We start from the raw sequence: 13,473 nt of genomic DNA on the forward strand, positions 1-13,473 counted from the left end.
AACACTGTCCCAAGGCACGAGTTCGCGTCAGCTACGTGCGGAAGGCTTTGGATCTCCTCGAGTTTCTACCTGCATGGTGCTCGAGATGTGCTCGGACTTCCTCCGCAGGTTCTCCGCCTTGGAGACCACGACGTCGCACTCCTTGCCCCACTTTCGGTTGAACCCATACGAGTCGTAGACATCGTCACTGGAGTGAAACAGAGTAGTTAACACGAAGCATTTTACAGAGCCAACAAAGCGACCACCACTCTGACTCTTAATCAACCAAACTAAGAAATGCGCTCGTAAAAAAATATTGATCGATGTGCTATCGATGAGGCGTTAACATATACATGCACCGAGGTCAAAGCATTAGTCTACAACACTGCACGACACGCTACAGCACAATTCAGCGTGCTATATACCGATAACAAGAACTTTAAGACAGCCCAGACTTGAGTATTAATCCTTAGCAGCCATGCGTGCTATTATTTGGGCTCTTTCAAATCGGGTGCAATCTGCAAGCGTTAGTGGAGTCCAGAGTGTGCCGTTGGTGGCTACTTTGCACCTAATTGGCTATTTTACTACCCATCTGGTGACAAGAAATTCTTGTTGGCACCGTGTGTACATTCCAGCTAGCTTGAACTCTTATTCCGATGTCCAGCTAGCTTAAACTCTATTCTGACACATTCAGTAGCCATTTTTCTCATTATTTGCAGATGAAGTACGGAGCAACGTTACGGCTACCATTTGTTTCCAAGCTTTTCTGAGGTGTCAACTCGCATTCGCATGTCCTCCCACCGCCAGCAGGCTGGTGCCCATTGAGGCACCTCAATGCAACACGCATCACGCCTGCTAACACGGAGTGATGAAGTTCGTCTATAGTCAATGTCACTCACGCTCATTGTGGGGGGACTGGCCAAGAATCTGGCGGTTCTATAAATTAAAAAAAATTTTAATGGGGAGAAGGTTTGCACTATAGCTTGGGAACTACAAGATTGACTTCTGCAAATCAAATATGAAATTTGAGTGCGCTTTTTGGCTATCAAACTGATGATGTTGCGCGCACGTTGGCAAACGCATGTCTGGCACGCTGTGAACGCTGTCCACCATCGATGCTGGCGCTACGAGCCAATTCCTAACGGTGATGCAAAGAGCGTGTTTCCATGTAAACTTCACATTAACAGAGATCTGCAACAAAATGAAGCTGGACAGGTAATATTCAACCTAATACCACTACATGACGCTAAACTGGGATTACGGTAACCACAGCTAATTTTCGGTCGGTGGCTTCAGGTACGACCCGCTTCTGCGATTAACGTTCCTACTGACTGTGCTGTTGTAATGTTCTATTCTTATTGTGTCGGGCAATTGCTTCATCTCTTTTTCACGGACTATATGCAGGCACACGGAACTTGTAATGCATTTGTTTTCAACTCTGTCGTGGCTTGAAGGCCAAGCAAGAGGAGAAAAAGAAACTGTGCTCTTATTTTTATTCTATTGCCAATTCAAAATCATAGTGTTCATTGTTTATTACTAAGAATAAATATATTTTCATTACACCGCTTTTGTGCCAATATGCTATGAACTACGTGACAGGATTAAATGGCTTGCCTGCTTTGGCCACTTTTAGCTTCACTTGTGGCTCCTTTTCAAAACTACCCGACGGCAACTCTGGTTCCAGTGTTCTAAATGAGCGTGCAAGTTCTAGAGCTCTGTACATATATGCAACACGTCTAATATACAACACCATGTAAAATGCAACAGGAATAAAAATGCCATTGAAAGCATGATATGCACAGGCAAACCTCAATATAATGAAGTCAATAGTGTTGGCTATTTACTTTGCTATCTGAAACTACATCAAATTAGAATTCAACATTCTAAAACAATGTACATTTGCCACAGGCTCATTTTTTGCTCAGGGTGTGCCACACTATTGTTTGAATAATATGGCAGTAACAGAAAACTAACTTCAATAATGTGAAAAAGCACAAAAGCAATTTTCTTAAACCCGAGATCTAGCGACCTCAGCTCAATGCTGTATCGTCAAAGTCCTCTTAACAGCGGCTGGATGTCGCACGTGAACCCGAAAGAAATGTAACTTCAATGCATTGAGGTATTGCGGGATAAGCGAAGCTAATCGTGCCTGTTCTGCCACGGTGAAATCAAAATCTCATGTGTAGCACAGATTAGTGTGATACCGACGCTATCATATTTGCCGAGGCGAACCACTTGCTTACTTACTTTGATGAATACGCATCAAAAACCATCGTATGCTACAAAACTAATAGAGCTGCGAAGTAATAGAGGTGCCTCGTTTTTGTGCAATTGCACAATAACGAGGCAGCAACTTGAATTACAGCACCTCTCTTTATGGTAGCAACGTTTTTTTGTTTTGTTCTTTGATATCCCGTGCACATGTGTCCAAAGAATCCAACAAGACTCGCTGTGGTGGCACGAATTTCAGCCACTGCTATCGACTGGTTCAACAGCAGTCTTGTATCCCTGAATGTCCACGTATAGTAGGTCCTACTCCTTGCTAATCGAGATCGCTTGGAAGTACCAGTCGTGCTGGTAACGCAACCTGAACAATCGCTAAGAGGGCTAGTCATGATTGATTCATTCATATGTGGGGTTTAACGTCCCAAAGCCACCATATGATTGTGAGAGACGCCGTAGTGGAGGGCTCCGGAAATTTCGACCACCTGGGGTTCTTTAACGTGCACCAAAATCTAAGCACACGGGCATACAACATTTTTGCCACCATCGGAAATGCAACCGCCACAGCTGGGATTTGATACCGCGACCTGCGCGTCAGAGAAGAGTGCTAGTCATGGTGATTAACTGTTCAATCAACTCATTCATGTGATCGCTATAATGCTAGAAGCCAAATAATGAAGAGTCATTGCAGTATTAGAGGTTGTGCTAATAGTTCAAATACACTAGTGTACTTCTGGACCTAATGTAATTTTTCAGGGTTCCACTGCGTGCATACCTGGTCTGGAAAGACTCCTGAACCTCTTTAGGAACTGTCGGGTCGTGCATGGCTTCTTCCAGAAGCTGGCTCACGATGGCCTGGACACCGGCTTCACCTGAGTGAACAGCATCCATTATAAAAACACATCAGTTCACATTATCCTAGTCTTACAACGAACAACAGTCGGCAGCAAGTGGCTTAAAAATACCGACACAAATTTTCGTCGGCAAGTTCACTCCGCCTTATAAATTTCCTGTACACGGCACTGAGCAAGTATAAAGTCCAGTAAAAGCTCATAAGATATGTTGTTCTGACATAACAGTCAGTTTTCGTGTGGATGCGCCTGCTGGAATCGACACTATAACGACGTCGGGCTGCAGTATCAATTTCGCCGACTTCACACACCAGTATGGTTAGTGGTGATTATGTCGGGTGCCAAAACCTTCAATATGGCGTATTATGCATCACCGAAGACATTGAAAATAGCTCCATGTGCCAATGGAATCGCAAATCGGAACAACCATGGAAACATCGCAACATTTAGCGGGAGCACATGATGAGAAGCTAATGCAGAGTTGTCACGTCAATGTACAGCCGGACTGAAACTAGTTTTTAAAAGCTTACTGTAATTAATTTTTCAGGGTGTACTTGCACTTAGTGGTACATTTTCTAGGCTCTTGAGGACCTGTCCTTTTATTTTACCCCCCCCCCCCCCCCCCAAAAAAAAGAAACTGAATATTTTCACGTCGGCATGCCTTTAAATGCGAATTTTTCTGAATCCTTGCTTATATGCACACATTACTTTTTCTAAGGCTTGTAGTCCAAGTGTAACAGGAAGAGAAATAAGCAAAAGTATCGGAAAGTTGCATTGAGTAGCGCAGTTAAAACACGAGTCGTACTAAAAGTGTTTTGCGCGAGACCTTCTCCGATCTTGGTCTTAAGTGCCTGCCTCTGTTGCTGCACAAACAACCTTCCATCACTGATACGCAATACCAATTCTCGTTTATTTCAATACCACAGCTAACATATATATAGCCTGACAGCTACACATCAGATCTAGCTTAAGCCGTCTCAGATTCTAAACCTCTGCCTTCATTGCATGGTTCAAAAGTTGTAACATTCTACCACCAAGCCAGAGGTCACCAGTTTGATCATAGCTGCGTCAAATGTAAAAATGCTTAATTTCTTAGATTCAGATGCATAATGAAGAACCCCCGATTACCAGACCCTTTCATCACTAACAAATGCACTCCCATAAACCACATTTTCACCCAACAAATGGTTAAAGTTGTGGTTTAGCTGAAGACAAGCTTATAGCTGCACGTGCTGGGGTTTGGCTATTATGCATGTTTTTGTATTACAAAAGCAAACTCAAAGTTTGCCACGTCATGGTGCAGGAAAACTGCACTCGTACATGCTGTTTCAAGATATCACTGCGGCGCCATTATTCTGGCAAATTTCTGTGTAGGAAAGTCAGCTTTAACACTTTCACAACAGGATATTACGGCGCTTTTTTTTTTCCCTGCTCTATATTTACTCATTTACATTTCACCTACATCGCCGTGAGGCATTACGTAGGGGAGGTACACATAATAATTTGACTACATAGTTTTCAATCGAAACAATAGATTCAACAAATAAAACAGCACTCAAAATATTTTAAGAGAAGAAAAAAAACGTTCGAATATTGTTATGCAGAAAATTTCTCTTATCAATATAGCAGGATGCTGTTAAGGACATCTATACACTTTTATAGGGCTTATCTCATTTAAAAAAAAGTAGCAATTATTACAGGCAATGAATTTGTAAGCTAAATAATTGTTTGTAAGCAATTATGTACCAGCCTAACGCTTTCAGATGCTACCTATGAAGCGCTGCCTGTAAATGTGTCAAATCACAACGTTACTTTAGGGCAGTCAATAATATTCTATTACAACAAGAATAATAAGATAATGGTTGAATTTATGTGTGCTGTAGTAACTCACCCTAATTAAGATGTAACTAAATATATCCTTACCCTGTTGTCATTGATGCTTACTTTTGGCATAAACAGAATAAAATCTCAGGCTAGAAAAATATCCGAAATTCGTCTTTGGTTACGTCTAGTTTGAGAAACAAAAAATTCTGCTTTTCACGTCTCGCAGCAAGCGGCACGTCACAGGACTCGTCGGAACGCGGTAGTGCGTTCCAAAAAGTGACCACATGCAACAGTACACTGCAAAATGAAGTTATATAAAGACCAGCTTACTACGCAGGAGGTTCTATTAATCCAAAGTACGATATATCTCGCTCATTTTCAGCCTCTACTTGACACAAATAGCAAACACGGGTGGCGTACACTATGGCGTACATAGCATCTTAAAGTGTTGAAGCTGCCGAGTCAATAATTATTCATTTTATTCCTAGTCCGAAGCAGTCAAGAGCTTCTGAATCCCGTTTTCAGTCTCGTAGCGCACACACCTGCCATGCTGGCTAGCTATGGCTGCACTGCCGAGACGCTGGCAAAGAGACTCATGCCAACGCTGACATGCAAGCACTCGCTCGCTCTTTCGTCGAAAAATTTTACCACAAAGTGTTTGTTTATGCATTCTTCCTATAGACGGCAGGACACACCAGAATTATTATTTTATTTCCTTTTACAGGAGTTGTCTCGCAAGTAGCCAGGAGGGATTTAGAGAGGCAAAACGAGCATAACAGGATCAGGAGGGCTTGTCCGTAAGTGTTCGCCCGAGTTATTTTGGGACGGGCAGTGAAAGGGTTAATTAATACTCAGAAAAAGGGAAGGCTTTGCCGCCGCTACAAGACGCCTCACAGTTACACTGCCGATGCAAAACCTCGTCTTTTATAAACGATCTCGTCGGAGGTTTCGAAGATGTTTATTCGCTCCTTCATGCACGACTACGTAAAACGCTTCCAGCTGGTGTGAGAGCAGTAAGATGTGTGAAGCGAATCCCCGCTTACCTTCCTCCGGACTGTTGAGCTCCTTGAGGAGGAACAGAAGTTTGCTCTGGGTCTGGTAGTGCCTAGCTTCGGCATTCGAGCATTTTCTGGCGAGTGAATGGCAAAGGGAAGAACGAAATCGAGAAACGCTCGGTGTTCTCTACGATCGAGACAAAGTTATTTAAACAGCGAGCTCGTGCGAACGAAATGCTCTCACTTGAAAAGAAGCATGCAAAATGTAGATGAGCAAGCTGTGCTTTAAAATGTGTGCACAGTAGTAGGAAAGCGAGGGCAATTTTCAAGAGCTCTTTTTCATTTCTTTGTTAGACACAACATCACTGAAAACTAAAAGACAATAATGCCAAGTATAGAGTATACTATCACTTCCAGAAGTTATGGCATCAATGCAAATAAATGAGAGTGGGCAAAAAAGATGACTTGCCGTCGGCAGTGACCGAACCTGCAACTTTCAAATTATGGATCTTTCTCTGGAAAACTCGATCCCTTCCCGTAGAATGCGAGGGGTTGTCGGTCAGCCGCCAACGCATAAAGAGTTCGCGTGCTACGTTACGCCAACAGGCAAAAAAAAAAGAGTGATCTACGCTCACTGCCACGGCTGCAATCGGAACTGACTACCACTCCCAGGTTTAAATGCACGGACATACCCAATGAAGTGAACAGGGAGATGACCGCCACCGTAGCTCAGTTGGCAGAACATTGTACACTACACTCAGAATTTGATATAATGTACCCGAATATAACGAAATATCGGGTATAAGGAAGTAAATTAAGAATACTCTTGCAATAGATATAGTGTTTGGAATAAACATTTATAATGTATTTTCATACATAAAGAACTTCTTGTGTAAGATGCAACTTTGTTATAATGAGGTTTGAGTGTATTGCATCTGACTGCCAATGTACGGGAGCTGGCCGAGAAAGGTGCAGACATAAGGAGAAAACTTTGGGTTCATTTGCATTAGAGAATTAGAGTAAAATAATATGATGGTTTGCCCGTGGAGACACATCATTCAGTCGGCAGCAACTCGTACGCTGCGAACCTCAGCCATGAGAAAACGATCTCTGTTGATGGTTGTCCTCCTCATAAAAGCCTTAAATCGCGTCACTTCCAACAAATCGCTAAGTGGGGCGACTGACGTCACGTTCGTCCAATCGGCAGTCCCAAATAGATGGCGTTACTCTCGGCCAATGGGAGACCCAGGGCCGTGTTGCCGGGGGACTGCACTCTTTGCAGTAGTGATCCGCTTTTACGCAAGCAAGCACCCGGAGGTGGTGACAAGCTTGCGTCCTGCTGCACCAAGGCAAGGCCATCGCCCTCTGGTCGCGGAACATAGAATATCAACCATCACAGCTCTAGCGAGAAGGCGTTGCTCAGAAGACGGCTCGCAGCGCCAGGCCTCCGGGTAAATGTCCCTTACCCACTGAAAAGGCCAATACTGAAATCATGTGCAGTCTGTGTCTCACGACACTTCATCTGAAGGTTGCCGGTCCGGCCCCTGTCAGCAGCAAGTTTCCTCTTAGTCCATTTCACCATATTCATATATATATAGTAATAACTACCAATGGGATTCTTTTCCGCTCGCTGGTTTTATTAATAAGTCTTTAGTTCTCATCGATACCGTGCACAATGAAAGATAGGTGGATGGCAAAGAGAGCACGAAATGGAGATAACAACTGAGACAGAAGAAAGTAGACGGAACAAACGTGTTCTTTTTCTCTACTCGAACTGAACTTTTTGAACCAGCTTAAAATGTATCTAGAGCACAGTTTCCGTTAAAAGAATACCATAGTGATTTACATAATGGAGGTGTGCGAGAATAGTAGTACTAGTGAGCAATTTGAAGCTTGTGATAGTAAAACTGGCATACTGACATAAAGATTGTTAAATTCTGAAGCCTTAACAAGCATTAGTTATGAACTTACTGCACTCACCAACAATAAGCTTTTAAGTAAAAATATAATAATCAAAACTGAAGTTTTCAAATCTTTACAATGAAAGAGAGAAAACCACTAGAACACATATAAAAACCTTATCAGACTATAAATGAATTGCCTTATTTATATGAACGGTATGCACTAAACTGATGCAAACCAGTGCGAATTCTAGGAAAACATCGTAAATAAAATATTAAAATTCGTGCTTGATTTCCTAAGCCTGGGCCATAGTAAGCAACAGACTGACTTTGTTTTTCCACTTTTTTTTCTTTGTGAGATGATCGCCGAGCGTTAACACTGAATTCAACATAAATTTACCGACATAAAACAATTTACAAAAAAGTAACAAAAAACTGTTGTAGCAATACATTTGTAGCCTTGCAGGGGCAGAGGCATAATTTTTTTCGGGGGGGGGGGGGGGGGAGGGCAAGGGGTTGGTGTGTTATTCCTTGGCTAAGCTTCTGAATATCTGGTAATATGTGGTTACCAGTTCACAGTGCACTGAGTAGTACCTGTCGGAGCTTAGCCCCAAATATGTTTTTGGCTAGGCCCCTGGAGGAGCTCTTTGGAAACGTAAACAACAACAAAAAAAAAACGCTCGGTGCTGCTACCTAAATCGAATTAAAAAAAAGCAGACGACCCTTTGGTCTGTATTCCTTACACATACGCGTACTGGGGCACGGCCCATCGCAAGAGCGATATCGCCTCAATTCACGCGCCCTCGCATACTCCAGCCAACCTTCCTTTGTCAAAATGCGACGAAAATAAACCGATATACTCACAGACGTCTCTGCTGGCCCGCCCCACATTACGGTCGTAGTTTACGCGCAAGTAACAACGATTTACGCCTTATCTGAAAAGCCTCGGTAATGCCTTTCTCGCTCCGCTAGGTCACTAGCGCCTGTTTTCGCAACCGTAGCTTCGCGCCGGACGCGCAAGCACTGGCAGGCAAATCTGGCACAAACCGACAGCTACAGCTAATCAAATGCATGTTGTCGCGGTTTGACACCGCAGGCGGGCACTTCAACTTGACGTAGCGATGGTAAAAGCAAACGCAAAACGAGGACACCGGGTCAAAAGGCACTTTTCAAAACGGACGGCGTGTTTTGTCTGCCTTATTCACAATGTACAAGAAGCCTAACCGACAAACCACGTTCTCAGGTTGCTCTTTTAAACAGCTAGCTGAAGGTCGCACTCCGGAAGCTGAGCAAATTGATTCTTTCCTATTCCGCGCCGAAGTTATGTGGAACAGAAACTTGAGAACGGAAGCCAAAATCGCGACACATGCGCGGCATGTCGACAATCAAACCGATTTGCCTGCCAACTTTGAACGAGTGCGGGTGCGCGAAACACGGCGGGCAGCAAAGCGCCGACAGGCTTCCGCCAACGGGAGGACGCGATTCCAGTCACATGAGCTCGCCTCGCCAATGGGCTCGTGCGGGAATTCGTTACGCGTAGGATGAAAACGCGAAGGGATGTGCTGCGTACGCGCAGCGTCAAATCGAGCCAGCAGGTCACTATATTTTTAGCAGGGACAAAGCTGTCGTGACAGAGAAAGTACAGCACTCGCTATTTAAAAGAGCACTGACATCAAATTTACTCATGCCAAAATTTTTGCGTCAGCGAGTAGCTATAGACACCCCCCCGTAGCATCGATTCGCGACCTAAAACGCAACTGAGAGATGAATAACTATCTCTTTTGTTGATTTATATTACTGGGATCTAGCACTATTCAAAAACGGCCGGCAATCTCGCCACTTTTAGCGCTGGGAGCACGAGCAGTGGCGCTACCTCGGGGTCACTTCCAGATCATGCCACAGCTAACCACTTCTCCACAGAAAAGAGTGACGTCAGGCTCAGCTGCTCCACAAACAACTCGTCTGCTAGGCAGACACATTCAATCATGCCTAGTTACCTGCATTGCTGCCGTCACTGTACAAAGTGTCGACTCGGGTTCAATACGATAGTCTGGAGCTTGGAATCCCCGCGATTCGCGATGCCGCGAATTAATTTTGCTTCGATCGACCTTTTGCAGAACAGTGATTTCGAAATGGACGCCATTCCAAGCACCACTGCAGAGGTGCCCGAGGATGCACGCTTCAGCCATGTTCACTCGTGTGTCTCAGTTAGCTATTTCGGTGTGTTTTGGCATGCAAAGCATTCAGGTATACGCAGAGGGGCCAATGCAATATAACTATCGCGAATGAGCATCAGCGAAGAAATAGAATAAGTTTCCTGCTTGTGAGGTTATTTTTTGCGCCTTCAGATGGCCCCACCTGTCCAGCCTCTCGCGGTTAACACGGTATTACCACTTTTACGTGGAAGCAAAGTCTACAGACGAACTAAAATTCAAGGATACTTGCATGATACTTGTTAGCGATGATATCTCATTACTCGCTCTTCCACTTTTGATAGCTTGTGGTCGTGTTGATGTGTAACACATACGTGATATGAAAAGATACCCTCATTGCGCTTTTTCCATGCTTCGAACTAGACGACTGCAACTCACCTGCAACTAACAGCGATTCCCCGACATGCTGATTGACAAGCACACGTTTAATCATGCTCTTTTCTTTCGCCATTCTTTAAAGGTGGTGTTTATCATGGTAATTTCACGAAACCATTCAAACCGGTGCGATGAAGATCAGGCGCGACGAGCCACGGCCAGGCTAGACTGCATGTGCGCGCGCTAGCACGCCGTGGACGAGCGAAAGCGTTTCTGCACTTCGGCGCCAGTCGGCACCACAATAAGAACACTCGGATCGTACACGTCATCGCTACTAGGGCATCGTCACTCAGTGTTGTATTTGTGGAATGTATCACACCGAACATGTAACACTAGTGTCGATGTCGCAGGGCAGCCTATTTTTCGTTTTTCTCCTTAGTTTTTCTATGCTGTTTGGCATCGAATTAATATACCTTCCACGCGACGGATGCCATTCAAATTTGGCCAAGAAGACCTATGCATACCACGTGATCGAATGATGGGCACATCTCGATCGTGAAGTTTGATGTCAGTGCTCCTTTAAAACAAGACATTGTTTTTCGTTAGCGTAACAACTGCTATGAGCAATTGCTCGTAATAAAAGCGTGATGACGTCCCAATACCTGGCCGCTAAAGGTAGTGTTAGGGGTGCGATCAAATATACACCCATATTACAGTGGCTATTCTAGCTACTGTACCAATATGGCGCGAGCTGGTACGCCGCGAACGAAAGTACGTGCATTACTCAAGCCTAAATTTTCGCATCTCAATCTATCTGTGCCTCGCAAGGAAATGACATGGCGCTGACAAAAAAAAAAAGTCCCACCTGTGTGCACACGTCGCTAAAACTTCATTTCGCAACGGTGATTACGACTAAATGATCTCAGCAGCGAAAAGTTGCGATGCTATAGATAATTTTCATCAATAAACATCACCATGATCGCCATCTTAGGGTACCAGCTGCTTAAGGGTACCCAGCTGCTTAAAGGTACCAGCTGCTACTCGAACACAAGTAGCAAGAAACCGTGACATCCGAGTAATACTCGTCCCCCTCGCGGTGCTTTGTGTTATCCCTTGGCGCGGCTGGCGAACAGTAGAAATGGGTGAGAATGACTGCAACATGTTCGCCGCTTCACTGACACACTCTGAGATAAAATTTCACGGTGGGTCGCCATATTGAGGTACCCTAGCGCAAAGAACCTGTTTGTGGCGTCACATGAAAAGTATATATATATGGTGAATATAGCAAATTTGCTCATGCAACTCGTGCATCAAATTGTTTGTGCTGATTTTATAAGCACCTATGCACCCTCCAAGAGAATCGTCGTACACAACAAAAATGTTCAGATTAATTTGCTATTTTTTTCTCGCAATATTTGGTTTCTAATAGCCACTTACATTTTAAACTTCGTTAATTTAACTTGAACCAACTAGCTTAGTTTAATTAATTTATAGTTGTACAATATGAATGAAATAAGGCAATTGCTATGCTTAATGTAATGGGTTCCATTCTTTGGTATAGCCAGGGGGAGGGATAAAAGTGACCCCCTTCCAGAAGTTTATTTTGATTTTGCATGTGGTGTGTACATACTCATACAAATGCACAAGCAAACATGCATAAAGTACAATTGATCCCCCCCCCCCCCCCAACCTCCCAAAAAAATATTGCTGGCTACGCCAGTGGTCCCGCTATTCTGTTCTTCTCTCCATTAGGAATATCGTTGATAATGTGATTGAAACCACATTGGCAGGCTTTCCAGAAAAACTTTGAATGATTGCATCGTACGTGAACCGTGGGACGACACCTTGCCAAATGATGTATGCTGTCTTCATAAAACACTTTATGGCATGGCTAGCACCTATGGTATCTTAAATACACACACAACTGAACTTAAAGGAACACTAAAAGGAAAGCTCGTTTTTCTCATATTTATAAGTTGTTTTTTCACAAATTCAATAAGTATGGCTTCTGCTGCAGGAGAGACAACTAGCGAAAAAAACTTTCAAGTGGCAACACCTCCTTAAAGTTTGCACACCAACTAGCCATGAAATCGTAGATTTAAACAGCATTTGCTTGGACCTACAAGTTTTATCAGTAAAAATGAACTACATCCAGATGCAAATGAGTAGGAACCTTAACATAGTGGCAAGTCTATAGAAATTTTACTGAGTTGACGAGACCAAAAGACACACTAGAGATCTGTGACATCACAGTGACACTCGGGTGTTAGGGTTACTATGCGAAATTCGAAAATGAAACCATGACCTTTGTTCTCTCTTCTCATAATGAATACATGGTGGTGAAATCAATGATAGCAGAGTTCACAAAGGGCATTTTGTCGGTACATATTGCATTACAGTTCGAGTTTAGTGCCCCTTTAAGTACAGATAAACACATGCGAACGATACAAATGCGAAGAGACCAATTAGCACAAACACTTACATGATGAGCTGCCGTTCTCTCTCCTCCGAGTTCCACCGAAGTTCGTTCAGTTCGAGAATTTCCTTGTTGAGGAACTTGTTTTGCACGTGGAATGCTGCAACTGCATCCTGAAATGGGAATTCGCGAAATCCAATATAGAGAAGGCAAGGAGCGAAAAAACTATGACAGTTGTTATTACGAATTGAAATCGGAAGGGCCAATCAAAATCGGGAGAGCCAATCAGACTTTTGTATTCATGAATGAGCCTGCTTTTGGCATTCAAGCTCATATTCACTCAGCAGCACCATGCGGTGTTCTCACTAAATATGATGCATGTCAGCGACATTTTGCAGTGATTGTTACAAGCAGCCTTGTCCGGGAACACGCATTTGAATATGTAGCAAGAGCAGTTAGTTCAGACCTAGTGACCTACAAATCGTCGTGGCATCTTAACGAAACACAGCGAACGCTTTGATCGAGGGGCAGCACTGTCACTCACTTTTTCGCGTTTTTCGACCTTGAGCACTTTCTTTTTCTGTTTTCTTTGAATGCAGAGCTCAGTTCCACCGCGTTCACGAGCGCTGTGGCGTAATTTTGGCGCAGGACATATCACAGCACGCCCTGGTGGCCACGGTAACTACACAACTTGCGATGCTCAAGTCAGTCAATTGGTATATGATTCAGTTGATTTTGGGTATATGGTATGATTTG

General features: G+C 43.7%; 1 protein-coding gene across 1 annotated transcript in view; it reads right to left on the reverse strand.

The window, feature by feature from the left end:
* Positions 1–13,473, reverse strand: part of LOC142774622 (TBC1 domain family member 2B-like) — a 199,771-nt gene that overhangs the window by 170,417 nt on the left and 15,881 nt on the right. The window contains exons 8-11 of the mRNA XM_075875204.1: positions 12,784–12,890; positions 5,921–6,006; positions 2,978–3,074; positions 70–187 (exon numbers count right to left, since the gene is read on the reverse strand). Of these exons, the coding sequence (XP_075731319.1) occupies positions 70–187; positions 2,978–3,074; positions 5,921–6,006; positions 12,784–12,890 (408 nt within the window). The remainder of the gene's footprint in view (positions 1–69; positions 188–2,977; positions 3,075–5,920; positions 6,007–12,783; positions 12,891–13,473) is intronic.

This window comes from Rhipicephalus microplus, chromosome 10 (assembly GCF_043290135.1).
Source record: "Rhipicephalus microplus isolate Deutch F79 chromosome 10, USDA_Rmic, whole genome shotgun sequence".
Classification (NCBI taxonomy): domain Eukaryota; kingdom Metazoa; phylum Arthropoda; class Arachnida; order Ixodida; family Ixodidae; genus Rhipicephalus; species Rhipicephalus microplus.